This window comes from Nerophis lumbriciformis, linkage group LG22 (assembly GCF_033978685.3).
Source record: "Nerophis lumbriciformis linkage group LG22, RoL_Nlum_v2.1, whole genome shotgun sequence".
Taxonomy (NCBI): domain Eukaryota; kingdom Metazoa; phylum Chordata; class Actinopteri; order Syngnathiformes; family Syngnathidae; genus Nerophis; species Nerophis lumbriciformis.
In genome coordinates this window covers 35,544,959-35,567,833 of record NC_084569.2, presented here as the reverse complement: position 1 = coordinate 35,567,833, position 22,875 = coordinate 35,544,959, and the positions used below count along the sequence as shown (strand labels likewise).

Below are 22,875 nucleotides of genomic sequence, written 5' to 3'. Positions count from 1 at the left end.
ATGTGCATGTCACGTACGTAGCTTTGGGGACTTTGGGGAAATATATGTGCTGTATGAACTTTGGGGCGGTGAACGGTACTTTGGGCTGTGGGATTGAGTGTGTTGTGCAGGTGTTTGAGTTGTATTGGCGGGTTATATGGACGGGAGGGGGGAGGTGTTTGTTATGCGGGATTAATTTGTGGCATATTAAATATAAGCCTGGTTGTGTTGTGGCTAATAGAGTATATATATGTCTTGTGTTTATTTACTGTTTTAGTCATTCCCAGCTGAATATCCGGTCCCACTCGCCTCTCACAGCATCTTCCCTATCTGAATCGCTCCCACTGCCCTCTAGTCCTTCACTCTCACTTTCCTCATCCACAAATCTTTCATCCTCGCTCAAATTAATGGGGAAATCGTCGCTTTCTCGGTCCGAATCGCTCTCGCTGCTGGTGGCCATGATTGTAAACAATGTGCAGATGTGAGGAGCTCCACAACCTGTGACGTCACGCTACTCGTCTGCTACTTCTGGTAGAGGCAAAGCTTTTTTATCAGCGACCAAAAGTTGCGAACTTTATCGTCGATGTCCTCTACTAAATCCTTTCAGCAAAAATATGGCAATATCGCGAAATGATCAAGTATGACACATAGAATGGACCTGCTATCCCCGTTTAAATAAGAAAATCGCATTTCAGTAGGCCTTTAACTCTCTTACTCTTACTTTTATGAATTCAATGATTCTTTCACACATATCTTATGGCTTAACTACATGGTCCCAGGCACACCCGTCATCAATCAAGACCAATGAGTGTCTTTAGAACCGCGCCTTGAAAGTCCTAGACAAGAAGAGTATACGATATCATCATTGCCAAATTTGAACCAAATACAATATTTTAAGTTTTACCAATTTTTGTTTTGTTATACACAGTCAAACTGGTTTTTAAATGCTTGGATAACTCTGCTCCCCAAATGCTCTGCAAGGCTGCAAAGTAGTACCAGATCTACCACCCGAGCAATGTCAAAAGTTTGTGGATGAGGAAAGTGAGAGTGAAGGACTAGAGGGCAGTGGGAGCGATTCCGATAGGGAAGATGCTGTGAGAGGCGGGTGGGACCTGATATTCAGCTGGGAATGACTAAAACAGTAAATAAACACAAGACATATATATACTCTATTAGCCACAACACAACCAGGCTTATATTTAAAATGCCACAAATTAATCCCGCATAACAAACACCCTGGTCCTGGTTATGACGTTAAACTACATCCAGGCATGAGATGGGAGGTTGTGTGTGGGGTTAGTGAGTCCCAACTAACGTCTATAAAATGCACACACAGAACCGTTTGCACCTTCTCTTGTGACTGGCGGTCGGTCAGCGCCATAAAGCTGAGCGGGTCCCTGGGTAATTGGGGCGCGGACAACCAACAGGACAGACTAAGTTCAACAGCCCAGTAAGGCAATTAGTCTAGGAGAAGGATCTCTGATATAAAATACCCCTTCCAACCCGCACCAAGTCAGCGTGGAAGGTGTAGGCTAATAACCAGCATGAAAAGTACGCCAGGAAGACGGCCCCCAGTCCTCAGCAGTTCCAGAGAGAACAGTGCAGTGGCAGGGAGCAGCTAGAGATCGTTCACTATGGCAGAAACATGCTGAGGCTTTCGTCCAGCAGTGGACTGACAACGGCTGATGATGATGATGAACAAACACCTCCCCACCCCCGTCCATATAACCTGCACAACACACTCAATCCCACAGTCCAAGGTACCGTTCACCTCCCCAAAGTTCATACAGCACATATATTTCCCCAAAGTCCCCAAAACTACGTACGTGACATGCACATAGCGGCACGCACGTACGGGCAAGCGATCAAATGTTTGGAAGCCGCAGCTGCATGCGTACTCACGGTACCGCGTCTGCGCATCCAACTCATAGTCTTCCTGGTAAGAGTCTCTGTTGTCCCAGTTCTCCACAGGCCAATGGTAAAGCTTGACTGTCATCTTTCGGGAATGTAAACAATGAAACACCGGCTGTGTTTGTGTTGCTGCAGCCGCCCGCAATACACCACTTCCCACCTACAGCTTTCTTCTTTGCTGTCTCCATTGTTCATTGAACAAATTGCAAAAGATTCACCAACACAGATGTCCAGAATACTGTGGAATTTTGCGATGAAAACAGACGACTTAATAGCTGGCCACCATGCTGTCCCGTAATGTCCTCTACAATCCGTGACGTCACGCGCTGACGTCATCATACCGAGACGTTTTCAGCAGGATATTTCACGCGAAATTTAAAATTGCACTTTAGTAAGCTAACCCGGCCGTATTGGCATGTGTTGCAATGTTAAGATTTCATCATTGATATATAAACTATCAGACTGCGTGGTCGGTAGTAGTGGCTTTCAGTAGGCCTTTAAGCAGTTTCTGATAATCTTAAAACAGCCTAGGTTTGCCTTCAGGGTTTTACACATTTTCATAACACATAACCTTCTGGCGTAGGTAGTAACAAGTAGTGTTGACGATCACAATAATGGTTGCTTATTCAGAACTAAGGTCCAAACTTTGGATAATCCCAAAACCCGATCATTTAACAAGAACAAACACTTAGTCAAAGACAAATGATCACGACATACTGTAGTGTGATGAAAGTTGCTTTTGCATTGATATTTGCAGATATTTACCTGGACGGGTCTTCGACAAAAGCGGTGCACACTCGCTTCTTGATGATGTTGGGGATCCAGCTCTGAGCAGAAGATTGGTCTTTGTTAGCAAGAACATTTACAATCTGCAGTTAAGTTAAGTTACGTTAAGTTTAAGTCATATGTGCCAACCTCCAAACTCAACATGCCTTTTCGAGTTTGTTTGTAAATTGTGCTTGCCCTCATAGTATCAAATATTTGTATATCCTAAACTGCACACACGAGGGTTGTCCCGATACTAGAGATGTCCGATAATGGCTTTTTTGCCGACATCCGATATTGTCCAACTCTTAATTACCGATTCCGATATCAACCGATACCGATATATACAGTTGTGGAATCAACACATTATTATGCCTAATTTTGTTGTGATGCCCCGCTGGATGCATTAAACAATGTAACAAGGTTTTCCTAAATAAATCAACTCAAGTTATGGAAAAAAAAGTGCCAACATGGCACTGCCATATTTATTATTGAAGTCACAAAGTGCATTATTTTTTTTTAACATGCCTCAAAACAGCAGCTTGGAATTTGGGACAGGCTCTCCCTGAGAGAGCATGAGGAGGTTGAAGTGGGCGGGGTTGGGGGGGCGGGGTTAAGATGAGGGGGGGTAGGGGATAGCGGGGGGTGTATATTGTAGCGTCCCGGAAGAGTTAGTGCTGCAAGGGGTTCTGGGTATTTGTTCTGTTGTGTTTACGTTGTGTTACGGTGTGGATGTTGTCATTCTTGTTTGGTGTGGGTTCACAGTGTGCCGCATATTTGTAACAGTGTTAAAGTTGTTTATACGGCCACCCTCAGTGTGACCTGTATGGCTGTTGACCAAGTATGCCTTGCATTCACTTGTGTGTGTGAAAAGCTGTAGATATTGTGTGTTTGGGCCGGCACGCAAAGGCCCTGTATCGGTACCAAAATTTATTTGGATATTTTTCAATACTTTTCTAAATAAAAGGGACCACAAAAAATGACATTAATTGTTTTATTTTAACAAAAAATCTTACGGTACATTAAACATATGTTTCTAATTGCAATTTTATTCTTGAATAAAATAGTGACTATACAAGACAATTTTTCTTTTAGTAGTAAGGAAACAAACAAAGACTCCTAATTTGTCTGCTGACATATGCAGTAACATATTGTGTCATTTTCCATTCTATTATTTAGTCAAAATTGTAAAGGACAAGCTGTAAAAATGGATTATTAATCTACTTGTTCATTTACTGTTAATATCTGCTTACTTTCTCTTTTAACATGTTCTATCTACACTTCTGTTAAAATGTAATAATCACTAATTCTTATGTTGTTTGGATGCTTTACTTTAGTTTTGCATGATACCACAAATTTGGGTATCGATCCGATACCAAGTAGTTACAGGATCATACAATGGTCATCATTTAAGTCTTCATGTGTCCGGGGACGTATTTCCTTAGTTTATAAACATATTATACATTTTCAAAAACGAGAAAAGATTTTGTGATGCTAAAAAATACTTACCGGTAAATAATACCGGTACTTTTTAGAGGTGGTATAGTACCGATTATGATTTGTTTGTATCGCGGTACTATACTAGTCCCGGTATACCGTACAGGCCTAGTACACACATATATTTGTGTTCTGGCAATGTGCGCTAAATAAAAAGGAGGAAAGAGTACAGAGAAACCACCCTTAAGACGACCCCTGTTTATTAGGGGTGTGAATCTTTGGGCACAAAACGATTTGATCCGATTCCGATTCCTGGGGTGACGATTTGATTTAGAGACCCGTGGGCAACGCTTTCTCCATATAGCATGGACAGATGTCGCCAGGCACACGTGTCAGAAACATTGTATATAAATGATCAAAAAACGTTCCGTTCTGAGTTCCCAAAGAACAGACAAGAGGCTGTTTTTGTTGCACCAAGCAAAGGCTTGGAAAATTCCATTGTGTACGATTGGAGGAGATGGGAGGGGGTTATCTATTGTCATCCAAGACCTGCTCAAGCTGAATCCAGGACCAGCCCAAGCCCGAGGCATCTTTTTCTTTTGTGTTAATGTGACCGAAAACAATGACTGTTTACACACTCCCCATTCCTTTGGAAGCAGATGTTGTGTAAACAGGGAGTGTCCAAATAAAGGAGGAGACGTAAACCTTTTTCATCAGAGCTGTTACGGCGCACGCGCAGTCTGATTCTCCCTCCTCTGCGGGAACACTTGGAGGCTCCGTCTGTGCGCACCTCGGGACACGCCCACGGGTGCGCACATCCAGGAACGCGCCGCGCACGTCTCCGCCCTGCTGCAGCCACCAGCTGCAATCACTCGCTGGCAATCTGCACACCTGCGACTGATCAGGGCGAGATCAATAAAGGACCAGTGGACCCAAGGATCATGGCGGGAACTTAGTTTTCTCATGGTGTACCTGCCTTCCCGAGTCTTCCCTCCTCGAGATCTCCCGTTGTTTCCCCGGTGTTTTTGGACTGCCTTCTTCGTTTCCCGACTCCTCACTCGCCCCTGGACTCTGACGTCTCTCTCTGCCCCACGGACCCCTCGCTGATCTTGGACCCCTTTTGCCTTGCCCTCTTTGGACTTGTCTGCCCTTTTTCTCATCAACACTTGGTAACACACTTCAGATATCTACACACATAGTCTTACAACACACACACTCTTGTATTTTAGTCACACACTCTATTTCTATAGTTTAGTTGTATTGTTTATTATTATATATATTTATTATATATAATAAATTATTGTATATACTGCCCCCTGGTGTCTGAACCGTCACCTCCTCTCAGTAAACATAACAAGAGCGTGGGTGACACTGTAAGAGGTTACAGGTTGACACGTTTCTCCTCAATTAAGTCAAAATTGAATTCTGCCTCTGTTTAATTCTTTGCTTCTTGTCTTGTTTAATAGATGTCATCAGTGTTTGAACCTGACACACGACCCTCCACTTCTCCCAAGAGACCATTCAATAAAGTCAAATACCAATAAGACATCGCCTTCTTCTCACGGCCATTTGTGCGTAACCGTGCCAGTTTGCGCATACCTCACAAACCTGCTCGATTCAGACTCAAATACTGACTAAATGATTATATTTGCCTCTTCTTCTCCAGGTATGTCGGGCAACAAACGTTTCGTCAGAACAGACGGGTTCACCCGAATCCGAACCTCTCGTCGAGGAAACCTTGTCAATTTTGTCCCGAGACCAGTTGATCAATTCTATTGTTTAGATTTTTGAGAGCAGTGCTAAAAAAAAAGAGTTCCGAGACAGTTAAGACAAGACGAGACAAAGTAACTAATGCAGAGGGAAGAGAAGCAGTTGCAGATTTCCAAATGTACTTTTTAGGGTTAATTAAGTGGATTCTTGCATGTGTGTCATAAGGCTAACATGTCTCTACTTTTGGATAGTAAGGAACATTTTAATGACAAAATGCTAAAAAAAATTGCACCTTTTCTAAAACCTATATTGAATATTTGTCTATTTTAGGTCTCTTTCTGTCATGATTCGTGGTCCGGATCATGTTTTTGTTATGTTCTGTAGGTTTTGGACTTCCTGTTTTTTGTGAAGCTTTGTTTGTTTTGGTTGCCATGGTTGCTTATTGTTTCAGTACTGTTATTGCACTGGAGAATAATACAATGTGTTGATCAACTTGACATGCATTTGCATCACTGAACTCAGAAAGCAATGTGGTCTACATACAACACACAAAGACAAAGATATGTTTCAAAGGGCCAATTTGTTTCAGGCCAGAAAAAATTGACAAAACTATTTTAAATAGCTGCAACATAATGGCACCTTAACTTTAACTTTAAGTAAATAGGATCTTTGATCCAAGACACAACTTACATTTAACTAAAATGTTATTTTCTTTGTGCTCGACAAAAGAAAAGTATTGAGAATGTCTCCATGTTAAGAAACTTGACTTCTGGCTTCGCCATGATGTCTTGTTAGTTGTTATGAGAGTAGCGTATGTGTGTGTGTGCGTGTGGCCCTTTAAGATATGACAGCATGTGAGGTGAGTGACGCCAGTGAGTGAGTGGGCGAGAGAGGCGAGGGAACGGCGACAGTGAGTGCGTGCAGGTGTTTTAGCTTGGTGGATGGCTGCGTCCAATAAAGTCCAAATTATTTCCAAAGCAGGACCTCCACCCAGACAAACAATACAAGTACACAGTCCATGAAAAACAATATTTTGGACATACCTTCTCATTTCAATGCCTTTTCTTTATTTTCATGACTATTTACATTGTAGATTGTCACTGAAGGCATCAAAACTATGACACCTGTGAAGTGAAACCCATTTCAGGTGACTACCTCTTGAAGCGCATGGAGAGAATGCCAAGAGTGTGCAAAACAGTAATCAGAGAAAAGGGTGGCTATTTTGAAGAAACTAGAATATACAGCATGTTTTCGGTTATTTCACCTTTTTTTGTTAAGTACATAAGTACATGTGTTCATTCATAGTTTTGATGCCTTCAGTGACAATCTACAATGTAAATCAGGGGTCTCCAAACTTTTTGACTCGGGGGCCGCATTGGTTTAAAAAAAATAAAATATATATATATATATATATATATATATATATATACACATACTTACATTGTCTTTATAATCTGTTTTGTCATTTAACATAAATTAACATTGATGTTCATCAACATTTAACATTGTCACTAGGGATGTCCGATAATGGCTTTTTGCCGATATCCGATATTCCGATATTGTCCAACTCTTTAATTAACCATACCGATATCAACCGATACTGATTTACACAGTCGTAGAATTAACACATTATTATGCCTAATTTGGACAACCAGGTATGGTGAAGATAATGTACTTTTTTAAAATATTAATAAAATAAAATAAGATAAATAAATTAAAAACATTTTCTTGAATAAAAAAGAAAGTAAAACAATACAAAAACAGTTACATAGAAACTAGTAATGAATGAAAATGAGCAAAATTAACTGTTAAAGGTTAGTACTATTAGTGGACCAGCAGCACGCACAATCATGTGTGCTTACGGACTGTATCCCTTGCAGACTGTATTGATATATATTGATATATAATGTAGGAACCAGAATATTAATAACAGAAATGGGGAGGGTTTTTTTGGGGGGTTGGTGCACTAATTGAAAGGGTATCTTGTGTTTTTTATGTTGATTTAATAAGAAAAAAAAAAAAAAGAAAAAAAAATGATACCGATAATAAAAAAAAACCAATACTGATAATTTCCGATATTACATTTTAACGCATTTATCGGCCGATATTATCGGACATCTCTAATTGTCATGTTATCGATGGGAAAATTCATTTTTAGACAATATGATTTGCCTGAGCGGCTAGGAGACACCAAGAGTAACAAGCGGTAGAAAATGGATTAGAAAGGAAAGATTTAAAAAATAAAAATAAAAAATAAAATAAAATAAAAATTAAAAAATTAAAAAACTTTTTTTTTTTTACTTGGGATTTCCTGTGGGCCGGATTTTGGATGCTGGGGGGCCCGTAGTTTGGGGACCCCTGATGTAAATAGTCATGAAAAAAAAGAAAACCCATTTAATGAGAAGGTGTGTCCAAACTTTTGGCCTGTACTGTACATCATGGCACATTTAATATAGATATCACTATATTGATGAACAGAGTTGTTCTGTGGTCGTTTTTTTCCTGCCCTGGACGAAATCTGCATAACAGTTTTTATGTAAACTCCACTCACGTAGATGGACTTTTTTTTTTTAACAATGGTGTGGCGGAAATGTCAACTTGAAAGGGGAACTGCACTGATTTTGGAACGCTGCCTATCGTTCACAATCATTATGAGAGACAAGAACACATATGTCTTTTTTTTTTTTTTTAGATTTTTAAGATGATAAAGATCGCTCGGAAGTCTGCGGGCTATAGAGTGTTTTCTATTGGGGCTCCAGTACTATGGAATGCCCTCCTGGTAACAGTTAGAGATGCTACCTCAGTAGAAGCATTTAAGTCCCATCTTAAAACTCATTTGTATACTCTAGTCCAGTGTTTTATGTAATTATGTAATTTCACCTAATTGTGTTAAAAATATTTTTTGCAAACCAGTAATTATTGTCTGTGCTGTGAAGAGCTCGGCTCAGTAATCGTGTAATACTCTTCCATATCAGTAGGTGGCAGCAGGTAGCTAATTGCTTTGTAGATGTCGGGAACATGGTTTGTCGTGATCACAATATGCAGACGACAGCGGTAGGCAGTGTGCAGGTAAAAAGGTATCTAATGCTTAAAGCAAAAATAAACAAAAGGCATTAAAGCTTAGGGAAGGCTATGCAAAACGGAACAAAAACTGAACTGGCTGCAAAGTAAACAAAAACAGAATGCTGGACGACAGCAAAGACTTACACATGACATGACAATCAACAACAAAATAGGAGCGCAAGACAAGAACTAATATAATGTAATAACAGACACCTTCATAACAATATGTAATGTGTACAATATACACACTGCAAGTCTATATATAATGTAGTAATATACACCTTCATAACACTATGTAATAAGTACAATATACACACTGCAAGTATATATATAATGTAGTAACAGACACCTTCATAACAATATGTAATATGTACAATATACACACTGCAAGTCTATATATAATGTAGTAACAGACACCTTCATAACAATATGTAATATGTACAATATACACACTGCAAGTCTATATATATAATGTAGTAACAGACACCTTCATAACAATATGTAATATGTACAATATACACACTACTGCAAGTATATATATAATGTAGTAACAGACACCTTCTTAACAATATGTAATATGTACAATATACATAATGCAAGTATATATATAATGTAGTAACAGACACCTTCATAACAATATGTAATATGTACAATATACACACTGCAAGTATATATATAATGTAGTAACAGACACCTTCATAACAATATGTAATATGTACAATATACACACTGCAAGTATATATATAATGTAGTAACATACACCTTCATAAAAATATGTAATATGTACAATATTTACCGTATTTTGGTCATTTTAATCATTGACTGATTTTTTAGCGCGTTTATTTCTGTTTCCATAGCAGCTCACTTCCGACTTCTGGCCCCAAAAGTGCGTTCTTACTTCCGGAATCAAACACGAGTGGGTACTAATCATGGTCAATTTGGTAACAGACGACAAAGACCACTATTTTTGGACAAATGAGGATTCACAACCTTATCTTTTTGAAGCTGAACATACGGAGGATGAACTGCTGGTTATAGAAAACAAGCACAAAAGAAGGGTGAGACGTTGGAGCAGACCGAAGCTGAGAGACTGGAAGCTGTAAATGTGGAATTTGAAGCCGAGTTATTGAAACATGGAATGCTTACCAAGATAAATCGGGGGAAAACTAATGTTGTTCATGAGACACAGCACGTCATGCATGTTATTATAAATACAAACGCTGTCTGGCTAGTTGTGTACAAACAAAACATGAGATGTGGGTTAATACTTTACAGATACTGTAATATGATTGTTCATGTTCTTCAGTCAGTACAGATTGGTGTCTTACTGCAGTGTTGTGCATTACAAACTCAAAATTGTTTTGTGCCGACGTTGAAGTTAGCTTATCTATTTCTGTAGCTAGCTTTTACGGCTAATACCGAAGCATGCCGATGTGTTACTACGCTAGAAATACAGTTTTTGCTCTTTTAATAAGAAATTGGTTATTATCAGTGTTGGGTTAGTTACTGAAAACCAGAAACTAGTTACAGTTACTAGTTACTTTATTTCAAAAGTAACTCAGTTACTTAGACCAAAAAGTAATGCGTTACTGTGAAAAGTAACTATTTAGTTACTTATATTTATTTATTTTTATTTTTTTATTTTTTTAAGGCCCCCTTTAATGCCCTTTTAGCCTTAATTTCAGTACTGTTATTGCACTGGAGAATAATACAATGTGTTGATCAACTTGACTGAACTCTGCTAAGCAATGTGGTCTACATACAACACACAAAGACAAAGATATGTTTCAAAGGGCCAATTTGTTTCAGGCCAGAACAAATTGACATAACTATTTGAAATAGCTGCAACATAACATACATAAGTAACAAACAGCATAATAACAACATAGCTGTAAACCAAGGAAGGCACACACTACATACACAAAGCCTAACCGGGCGTTTTCTCTCTCTCAAGGAATTCTGAAATAAAATCATGTCTGAAGCCCAGAACACTCTACATATTTCCCCAGTTTTAGTTTAGAGATAAGGAAAAATTGGCCTGGCCCACTAGCATCCCTCTTTATGTTTGTGAACTTTATAGTCTATACATTTAGAGTGATGTGTCAATCAAACACTCTAGAAGTCTAGAATGAAAGAGTATATAAGAGAATTGACAGAGTGTGTACCTTCAGTGCGCAGTGCCTCGTTAAAATCCAGCCGCTGTTGCTTAGGAGGTGAAGTGTGTCTCTCTTTACTAGCTTTGTCGAAGCATGTTGCTTTTGTAGCTGTTTCAGCAGATTTGAATCGCCAGGATAGGATCTTTGATCCAAAACACAACTTACATTTAACTAAAATGTTCTTTTCTTTGTGGTCGACAAAAGAAAAGTAGTGAGAATATCTCCATGTTAAGAAACTCGGCTTCGGGCTTCGCCATGACGTCTTGTTAGTAAACACAGACACGCCCACTCCCACACACACACATACACACACACAGGGCGCCTCTTCCTTGTCGCCTCTTCCGCAGCTCTCCAATAAAACACACTCAGATCTTCTCAGTTTCGAGCCGATACTACATAAAAAATAACGTAAAATAACGCAGTAACGCATCATGTAGTAACGGTAACTGAGTTACTGAATATAAAAAAATACTGCGTTAGATTACTGTTTACCGCTGAAAGTAAAGTACTTTGTAACGCGTTAGTCCCAACACTGGTTATTATACAGGTTACGGAATGTAAATTAAGTATTGTTAACGTTTTTTAATGCATTTTTAAAGTTATTTAGAGGTAGAATTGATTGCTCCCATTAGCTGCATTGGTAGCCACTTAGAACAAGCCCATGTTTACAAATTTGACTGAAAAAAAAAAATAATGTTGTCTTCTTGGGACTCATTGATGAGTGGACCATAGGCAAAATTTAAAAAAAAAAAAAAAAAAAAATGCAGTTCCCGTTTAAATACCAGTTGCAAATTTTTGCTTAAAAGTTGTATTTTCCGACAGTTTGAGAGTCATTGAATGTGTCCTGACTGTTGATTGGAAGGGAAAAGGAGGGGAAGTCACTGTTGTGCGCTTTAATAAAGATGCAAACGATACAATGTAATGCATTTCCAGTTGTTTCATTACAGCATGTCCGAAAAGGAGAAGGAAGAAGCTGAGCTTATTTAATCCTACCCCTTTTCATACCATAGCAATTTTATCCTATTTTCTTGTTCTCTGTAACAGAACAGTGAACAAATAAATAATCGACAAATAATATACCATAGTAAGTAAACAAATATTAAATACATAAATTATCATAGTCCCAATAATAAAATTTTAAAAAGGTGTTCAAGATGTTCATCATAATTCTTTGTGAACACTTGTAGTTTGAACAGTCTCTTAAACTGGGTCAAATTGGTGCTTTGTTTGATTTCTTTGGTTAATCCATTCCATAATTTAATTCCACATACCCCCCCCCTCTCACCAACGGGAGGTGAAAATCCCGGATCTGGTATTTGTCCGTTTGGGATGGGCATTTGACTACATTCCCTTGATCGCCTATAGGGAAAAGTTGCAATAACCTTATTTTTACAGTGTTGTTTTCCCATTAGTGAACTTCTCTTTGATTGCCAGTGTTAATTTTAAAGTTGATTTGACCATTGAATTTTGGTCATTTTACAACGCGAATACAACGTTGAAACAACATGCTTTTTGACAACGTTTATTCAATGTCAGGTTGTGACGTTTCTTCTTTAAAGAGTAGTTTTTTCCGTTTGAATGAGAGATCAACTCGAGTAGCCGATATGAATGTATTGGTGTGGGCTGATCTCCTGAAATTTCTGTAAAACGTGATAATATTCTAATTCTGTCTTGATGGTCCTTCTTACTCAGCATATATGTCATCGAAAGAACTTGGGATTGACCAGTAACTTAGATTCCCTGGGAGGAAGAGCTGGTCGACGCACCAGTTTCCATCTTAAAGATCTAAAAAAAAATTTGGGGGAATATCCGGCGGGCCAGATTGAAAAGCTTAACGGGCCGCATGCGGGCCCCCGGGCCTTAATTTGCCCAGGTCTGATATATAGACTATACATATACACGAGTACATATTATATTAGTGTAATGCATATATAATTCATAATTAACCTAATTAGATATTAAAGATATGTGAAAGTTCGACTTTTACCTTTTTTTTACTTCCGTAACGACCTCCCTTAAGTTTTGTAATCAATCAGAAATATCAACCAATTAAAATGCGCCAAACATGTGGACACTCTTGTGATTTTAGATCACATCGGACTGTCTGCCCCGCAGGATTTTGAGGACCAGTCGTAGACAATTTAGAGTGAAAAGCAAATTTTATTTTCACTTGTATACAAAACATTCTAACTTGGATTGTTTCCCTGGCTTAGAGACTCTCCTGAAGGACAGTGCAGCGAAGACACAACAAACTCCCTTCTTGTCTCTCATGGACACACACCTGTTGTTGTTGACTTTGGACTAGCGACTGCACGAACATCAAGGCCGCGGAACAGAGACACACTGCAGGCTTTCACACAAACATGCATCCACAAAAATACACGCCACACACATACATACACATACCCACTAACCCAACGCCTTTGACGCAAATCCCATAGGGGTGATGAAAGGATGGTCAGCGCCTGAGAGCTGCAGCCTACCACCATGACCCCGCACTCCCTTCCCTCTGTTGCTAGATATCTCGAGATGTATGTTGTAATATGTATATGTGCTTTGCTATGGAGGTTTTTTCCCACTCCAGACTGGGCCCGCTTCGGAGCCCAGTCTAGATCATACTTGCCAACCCTCCTGGATTTTCCGGGAGACTCCCGAAATTCAGCGCCTCTCCCGAAAACCTCCCGGGACACATTTTCTCCCAAAAATCTCCCGAAATTCAGGCGGAGCTGGAGGCCACGCCCCCTCCAGCTCCATGCGGACCTGAGTGACGTGTTGACAGCCTGTTCACACGTCCGCTTTCCCACAATATAAGCAGCTAATGATCGAGGGCGAGTTCTTGGTTTCTTATGTGGGTTTACTGTTAGGCAGTTTCATTAACGTCCTCCCAGTGCGGTAACAACACACAACAACAGCAGTCCAGTTTTCGTCTGCCGTAAAGCAGTTCGTCTGCCGTAAACAGCAATGTTGTGACACTTTTAAACAGGACAATACTGCCATTTACTGTACATGCATATGTGACCCACCCATAATGTGTCACATTTTTGTGTTGATTTATTTATTTTATTTTGTGGTTTGAATTCGTTTTTGGAGCTGTCATTACACATTTATCAGTATTCACATTGGTCAGTAGGGGGCAGTAGGGCGTTTCTTCCCAATTGAATGCTATCACCTGCAGACCGGAAGTGTCTTGTCATTCTGATGAGCGCGACCAGTCTGTGAACAATTGAAACATCCTGTGTGCTTTTTCCTCCTGTATAACAAGTTAGTTTTGGTGAATTAACTCACTGAATAATATCCATGTGATCTTTATAAGTTTAAGTACACATTCTGATGGTGGAGCCTAACTCTAAAGTGTTTGTGAGTTGTAGTTTGTATTTGTGAATGAATCCAGTGCACAGCTGCAGTAATCAATACAAAAAGGCGACGTGAGTGCGCAATGTTTATATAGGAACTTCTGATCCTAATTCAGACTCCCAAATTAGAGCTCCCGTTTTCTTATTGATTTTATAATGTATATTTGTATAATGTGTGTGTTCTGAAATAGTGACAGAGAATAGAACAAGGATGGACAATTCAACCCTTAACTCAACAATGAGTAGATGAGTGTTATGTGTGTGTATATATGTAAATACATGAACACTGAAATTCAAGTATTTCTTTTATTTATTTATATATATACACATTATATATATATATGTAATAATAATATATATATATATATATATATATATATATATATATATATATATATATATATATAGCTAGAATTCACTGAAAGTCAAGTATTTCTTATATATATATATATATATATATATATATATATATATATATATATATATATATATATATATATATATATATATATATATATCGTAACCATTCCCCCAACCACGCCCCCCGCCCCACCCCCAACCACGCCCCGCCCCACCCCCCACCTCCCGAAATCGGAGGTCTCAAGGTTGGCAAGTATGGTCTAGATTGTATTTTTTTACTCATCCGTCCCCAGCGTTTTACCTTTTTCTCCATCTTTTACAGGGCGCCTTGTGGCGACCCATCCGCGTTCCTGTTCTGTAACCCTGTACACTGTTTGTTTGTCTAATCTTGAACGGGTTTATGCTGAAAACAAAGTTTTGTTGTACTTGTGCAATGACAATAAAGACCTATCCTATCCTATCCTACATGGATAAGTGTGGAAAGAGTGTTTTGCATTTTTCCCCCATCATGCATTGTCGTTAATTTAAATGGGTATAATTTTGAATTATGTGTAGTGATTGGACATGCACCTGGGGATAGGTTGATGGGCAACACTAAATTGGCCCTAGTGTGTGAATGTGAGTGTGAAGCCCGAATGCAGCTGAAATAGACTCCAGCAACCCCCCACGACCCCAAAAGGGACACGCGGTAGAAAACGGATGGATTGGACATGTTTATAATGTCCACTAAGTTCAGTGAGCAGGTTGTGTTATGGGTGACAATGTGTGTTGACTTTTTTTGGTGTAAGTTGCATTTATTTTTTTTAGCGCCATGACTAGGGAAGGTTGTTTGGATTGGGTCATATAACTAAATCGTGTGCTTCTAATCCCAATTCATGGTCAATGGCCTGATTTAATTTTGTTGTGTACACGAAGGTGGCAAATTTGCGGCAATCAGACGGCCTTAAGGTCTTTCAAGTTGAAGCAAGTTGTGTGTCCTTAATAGAAAAGTTGTTAAGCGTATTTAATGAGTGACGACTGACTGGTTTGACCTGTTTCACTGTCGCCGCCTTGAGCTCTCTTTTCTTTACACACAAAGTACTCATTCTTTACCTTGATACTACTAATGTATTACCACTGATGCAACAATAACTTATATGACTAGCATTTTGTATTCAAGTAAATGCCTTAGTCATTCTCGACCATGTTTTGAGTCTTAGTAATGATTTTTAAGGTTACTCTTTACTGTGTTAGTATGCCAATGCGTACGAAACAACATGTTGGTTTACTGCTTCATGACTTCTAGAAATCATTTGACAGGATGTGAAAATGCAGGATTTGTGCTGGACAAGTCTCTGTTTTAGTCTGGAGGTGACACAAGGCAGCGACGTTGTCAAAAAAAAATGCTCTCACATACCTTATCCTTCTCTTTCTTACTCGGAGACTTGACAAGAACTTCTTTCTGCTTCTCCGCCGCCTTCATCCTGCCTTCTCTGATGAAGCGCCTGCCGGACTCGCCGCTTAAAAGGGTTGGGCGGAACGACCCAGATACTGTATTGACTGTGTCGATACCAAGCATAGTCAGTAGCACAATGGGTTAGGCAGGTTTTCACAAATGCGTTTTATTTTGTTGTTCTACATTGTTGGTATAGACCAGGGGTCGGCAACCCAAAATGTTGAAAGAGCCATATTGGACCAAAAATACAAAAAAAAAAATCTGTCTGGAGCCGCAAAAAATTAAAAGCCATATTACATACAGATAGTGTGTCATGAGATATAAATTGAATTAAGAGGACTTAAAGGAAACTAAATGACCTCAAATATAGCTACAAATGAGGCATTATGATGCAATATGTACATATAGCTAGCCTAAATAGCATGTTAGCATCGATTAGCTTGCAGTCAGGCAGTGACCAAATATGTCTGATTAGCACTCCAACAAGTCAATAACATCAACAAAACTCACCTTTCATGCACAACCTTAAAAGTTTGGTGGACAAAATGAGACAGAAAAAGAAGTGGCATAAAACACGTCCTAGAAAGTTATACATGTAAACAAACTACGGTGAGTTCAAGGACCGCCACAATTAGTAGGACAAAACGGCGCTCGCCAAATACTCGAATCAGTGAAGCATGTTTAATATAAACAGTGTGCTTTATAACAATTAGGGAGGTTTGTGTCATGTTTGTCCTCCTACAGAAACCATATTAAAACAAAAATTAGATTGTTTTCCCCTCATCTTTTTCCATTTTTCGTACATTTCTGAAAAAGCTCCAGAGAGCCACTAGGGCGGCGCTAAAGAGCCGCATGCGGCTCTAGAGCCGCGGGTTGCCGACCCCTGGTATAGACTGTTAAAAATGGTCGTAAAAACTACGGAAAGCAATTGTTGAATAGCAACAGTGAAACATCGGAAAATCTCAAATAATTTTTCACAGTAGTAAATGCAGTGGATTCATGCAAACCAAAAAAACGGTAGATAACCTAAATTACTATGGTTATAATTCATAAAAAACAGCATTAGCCTAGTTAACTTTTGGTTAACAATCATTCTTGCCAACCTTGAGACCTCCGAATTCGGGATATTATGGGGGGGAGGGGCATACTTGCCAACCCTCCCGGATTTTCCGGGAGACTCCCGAAATTCAGCGCCTCTCCCGAAAACCTCCCGGGACAAATTTTCTCCCGAAAATCTCCCGAAATTCAGGCGGAGCTGGAGGCCACGCCCCCTCCAGCTCCATGCGGACCTGAGTGACGTGTTGACAGCCTGTTCACTCGTCCGCTTTCCCACAATATGAACAGCTAATGATCGAGGGCGAGTTCTTGGTTTCTTATGTGGGTTTATTGTTAGGCAGTTTCATTAACGTCCTCCAAGCGCGGTAACAACACGCAACAACAGCAGTCAAGTTTTGGTCTACCGTAAAGCAGTTCGTCTGCCGTAAACAGCAATGTTGTGACACTTTTAAACAGGGCAATACTGCCATCTACTGTACATGCATATGTGACCCACCCATAATGTGTCACATTTTTGTGTTGATTTATTTATTTTATTTTGTGGTTTGAATTCGTTTTTGTAGCTGTCATTACACATTTATCAGTATTCACATTGGTCAGTAGGGGGCAGTAGGGCATTTCTTCCCAATTAAATGCTATCACCTGCAGACCGGAAGTGTCTTGTCATTCTGATGAGCGCGACCAGTCTGTGAACAATTGAAACGTCCTGTGTGCTTTTTCGTCCTGTATAACAGGTTAGTTTTGGTGAATCAACTCACTGAATAATATCCATGTGATCTTTATAAGTTTAAGTACACATTCTGATGGTGGAGCCTAACTCTAAAGTGTTTGTGAGTTGTAGTTTGTATTTGTGAATGAATCCAGTGCACAGCTGCAGTAATCAATACAAAAAGGCGACGTGAATGCTCAATGTTTATATAGGAACTTCTGATCCTAATTCAGACTCCCAAATTAGAGCTCCCGTTTTCTTATTGATTTTAAAATGTATATTTGTATAATGTGTGTGTTCTGAAATAGTGACAGAGAATAGAACAAGGATGGACAATTCAACCCTTAACTCAACAATGAGTAGATGAGTGTTATGTGTGTGTGTATATGTGTAAATAAATGAACACTGATATTCAAGTATTTATTTTATTTATTTATTGATATATATATATATATATATATATATATATATATATATATATATATATATAGCTAGAATTCACTGAAAGTCAAGTATTTCTTATATATATATATCTTAACCACGCCCCCAACCACGCCCCCCGCCCCACCCCCGATCACACTCCCCACCTCCCGAAATTGGAGGTGTCAAGGTTGGCAAGTATGGGGAGGGGTGTATTTATAGCTAGAATTCACTGAAATTCAAGCACCGTATTTTTCGGAGTATAAGTCGCTCCGGAGTATAAGTCGCACCGGCCGAAAATGCATAATAAAGAAGGAAAAAAACATATATAAGTCGCACTGGAGTATAAGTCGCATTTTTGGGGGAAATGTATTTGATAAAAGCCAACACCAAGAATAGACATTTGAAAGGCAATTTAAAATAAATAAAGAATAGTGAACAACAGGCTGAATAAGTGTACGTTATATGAGGCATAAATAACCAACTGAGAACGTGCCTGGTATGTTAACGTAACTGTCACACCGCGGTGAGGGAAGTCTTGTCTTGGTTTTTTCTGTCTTGTGATTTACATGTTTTATTTTGAAAAGCAACTCCTCTTGTTTCAGATCACAGGTCCTTCCTCTTGTGTCACCAGTCTGACGTCATTCCTGACCCTTGATTGCTTCCACCTGTTTCCCAATACCCTCATGTTCTTTATAAGCCCATGCCTCCCCTTGTTCTGTGCCAGATTGTCTCGAGCTTTCGTGCCTGTCTTGCGTTCCATGTTCATGTTCACGTCCATGCCTTGCCTTGTCCCACGTCTACGTCCTTGTTTCCAGAAAATCCCACGCTGTAATTTTGAGTTAACTTTTGTTATCTAGCCTTTTTTCAACTGCAGTGGTGAGTTATGATTTTTTCCTAATGATCTTTCCTCAAAGTTTTTGAGTGATTTTTTTGTTTACATTTATTAGAGTAGTAATTTTTATAGTCATTATTTTCTTCCTTCTGTTGGAGCGTTTTTTTTGTTAAAGTTTTTGATAGCAGATACGGTGCTAATTATAATTTGTCTTTATTTTTGTATTTCCTCCTTTTGGTGTGATTTTCGGTTTTTCCCTTTTTGGAAAAATGTTTCGCTATCTATTTTTGTGATTCATAGTATTTAAATTTACTCTGCTCTGGAGGTTTAAAGAGTTTTTCAAAATAAAAGCTTTATTTAGAATCCCATCTCTGCATCTGAGTCCCTTCCTTCGTCCAAGCCTGACAGTAACATATTATGGTAAGAGTCATTCAAATAACTATAACATATAGAACATGCTATACGTTTACCAAACAATCTGTCACTCCTAATCGCTAAATCCCATGAAATCTTATACGTCTAGTCTCTTACGTGAATGAGATCAATAATATTATTTGATATTTTACACCTATGTGTTAATAATTTCACACATAAGTCACTCCTGAGTATAAGTCGCACCCCCGGCCAAACTATGAAAAAAACTGTGACTTATAGTCCAAAAAATACGGTATTTCTTATACATATAATAAATACTTGACTTGCAGTGAATTCTAGCTATATATTTATATTTATTTTATTATATATATATATTTATATTTATTTTATTATATATATATATATATATATATATATATATATATATATATATATATATATATATATATATATATATATATGTATATATATATATATATATATATATATGTATATATAATAAATACTTGAATTGCAGTGAATTCTAGCTATATATTTATATTATATATATATATATATATATATATATATATATATATATATATATATATATATATATATATATATATATTAGAGATGTCCGATATTATCGGCCGATAAATGCTTTCGGTTCTTTCTGGGTGGAGTTTGCATGTTCATTCCGGGTCATCCCATCTCCAAAGACATGACCCTGGGGATAGACTGATCGGAGACACTAACATTTGTTTTACGGTAAATTCCTGGCAATCAGTTGTACCGTAAATTGTGCTTTTTTTTTTTTTTTTACAGTGTACACTTTATAGGTTAATTGGTTGACAAGAATCTGCAGCATCGCGTGGACATCGGGGGCGGTACCACTGGATTGGCAGACCGGGGTGGTGGTTCCTCTCTTTAAAAAGGGGAACCGGAGGGTGTGTTCTAACTATCGTGGGATCACACTCCTCAGCCTTCCCGGTAAGGTCTATTCAGGTGTACTGGAGAGGAGGCTACGCCGGATAGTCGAACCTCGGATTCAGGAGGAACAGTGTGGTTTTCGTCCTGGTCGTGGAACTGTGGACCAGCTCTATACTCTCGGCAGGGTCCTTGAGGGTGCATGGGAGTTTGCCCAACCAGTCTACATGTCTTTTGTGGACTTGGAGAAGGCATTCGACCGTGTCCCTCGGGAAGTCCTGTGGGGAGTGCTCAGAGAGTATGGGGTATCGGACTGTCTGATTGTGGCAGTCCGCTCCCTGTATGATCAGTGCCAGAGCTTGGTCCGCATTGCCGGCAGTAAGTCGGACACGTTTCCAGTGAGGGTTGGACTCCGCCAAGGCTGCCCTTTGTCACCGATTCTGTTCATAACTTTTATGGACAGAATTTCTAGGCGCAGTCAAGGCGTTGAGGGGATCTGGTTTGGTGGCTGCAGGATTAGGTCTCTGCTTTTTGCAGATGATGTGGTCCTGATGGCTTCATCTGGCCAGGATCTTCAGCTCTCACTGGATCAGTTCGCAGCTGAGTGTGAAGCGACTGGGATGAGAATCAGCACCTCCAAGTCCGAGTCCATGGTTCTCGCCCGGAAAAGGGTGGAGTGCCATAATAATAATTAACTTAGAATTTCATGGCTGCAACACGTGCCAAAGTAGTTGGGAAAGGGCATGTTCACCACTGTGTTACATGGCCTTTCCTTTTAAACAACACTCAGTAAACGTTTGGGAACTGAGGAGACACATTTTTGAAGCTTCTCAGGTGGAATTCTTTCCCATTCTTGCTTGATGTACAGCTTAAGTTGTTCAACAGTCCGGGGGTCTCCGTTGTGCTATTTTAGGCTTCATAATGTGCCACACATTTTCAATGGGAGACAGGTCTGGACTACAGGCAGGCCAGTCTAGTACCCGCACTCTTTTACTATGAAGCCACGTTGATGTAACACGTGGCTTGGCATTGGCTTGCTGAAATAAGCAGGGGCGTCCATGGTAACGTTGCTTGGATGGCAACATATTTTGCTCCAAAACCTGTATGTACCTTTCAGCATTAATGGCGCCTTCACAGATGTGTAAGTTACCCATGTCTTGGGCACTAATACACCCCCATACCATCACACATGCTGGCTTTTCAACTTTGCGCCTATAACAATCCGGATGGTTCTTTTTCTCTTTGGTCCGGAGGACACGACGTCCACAGTTTCCAAAAACAATTTGAAATGTGGACTCGTCAGACCACAGAACACTTTTCCACTTTGTATCAGTCCATCTTAGATGAGCTCAGGCCCAGCGAAGCCGACGGCGTTTCTGGGTGTTGTTGATAAACGGTTTTCGCCTTGCGTAGGAGAGTTTTAACTTGCACTTACAGATGTAGCGACCAACTGTAGTTACTGACAGTGGGTTTCTGAAGTGTTCCTGAGCCCATGTGGTGATATCCTTTACACACTGATGTCGCTTGTTGATGCAGTACAGCCTGAGGGATCGAAGGTCACGGGCTTAGCTGCTTACGTGCAGTGATTTCTCCAGATTCTCTGAACCCTTTGATGATATGAACCGTAGATGGTGAAATCCCTAAATTCCTTGCAATAGCTGGTTGAGAAAGGTTTTTCTTAAACTGTTCAACAATTTGCTCACGCATTTGATGACAAAGTGGTGACCCTCGCCCCATCCTTGTTTGTGAATGACTGAGCATTTCATGGAATCTCCTTTTATACCCAATCATGGCACCCACCTGTTCCCAATTTGCCTGCACACCTGTGGGATGTTCCAAATAAGTGTTTGATGAGCATTCCTCAACTTTATCAGTATTTATTGCCACCTTTCCCAACTTCTTTGTCACGTGTTGCTGGCATCAAATTCTAAAGTTAATGATTATTTGCAACAAAAAAATTTTTTTTATCAGTTTGAACATCAAATATGTTGTCTTTGTAGCATATTCAACTGAATATGGGTTGAAAATGATTTGCAAATCATTGTAGTCCGTTTATATTTACATCTAACACAATTTCCCAACTCATATGGAAACGGGGTTTGTACATTTAAACCAGCGTGGGTGGCATTGGAGCAGGTGGGTAAAGTGTCTTGCCCAAGGACACAACGGCAGTGACTAGGATGGCGGAAGCGGGGATCGAACCTGGAATCCTCAAGTTGCTGGCACGGCCACTCTACCAACCGAGCGATACCGCCGCAGTATTAATACTGCTATTAATACTGCAACTATGGTTGGCCTAAAATATCTGATTATAATTACTATCAGCTCATTTTCGGCAAAATCATATCATAAGTTTGAATATTAAAAGTAAAAAGTAGTCGTATCGACGGCAATACTGGCCC

At 39.4% G+C, this 22,875-nt stretch overlaps 1 protein-coding gene across 1 annotated transcript in view; it reads right to left on the bottom strand.

Annotated features, from left to right (window-relative positions):
• trpm4a (transient receptor potential cation channel, subfamily M, member 4a) overlaps positions 1-22,875 on the bottom strand; it is a 119,309-nt gene that overhangs the window by 95,623 nt on the left and 811 nt on the right. The window contains exons 2-3 of the mRNA XM_061973798.2: positions 16,131-16,273; positions 2,656-2,717 (exon numbers count right to left, since the gene is read on the bottom strand). Of these exons, the coding sequence (XP_061829782.1) occupies positions 2,656-2,717; positions 16,131-16,196 (128 nt within the window). The 5' untranslated portion in view covers positions 16,197-16,273. The remainder of the gene's footprint in view (positions 1-2,655; positions 2,718-16,130; positions 16,274-22,875) is intronic.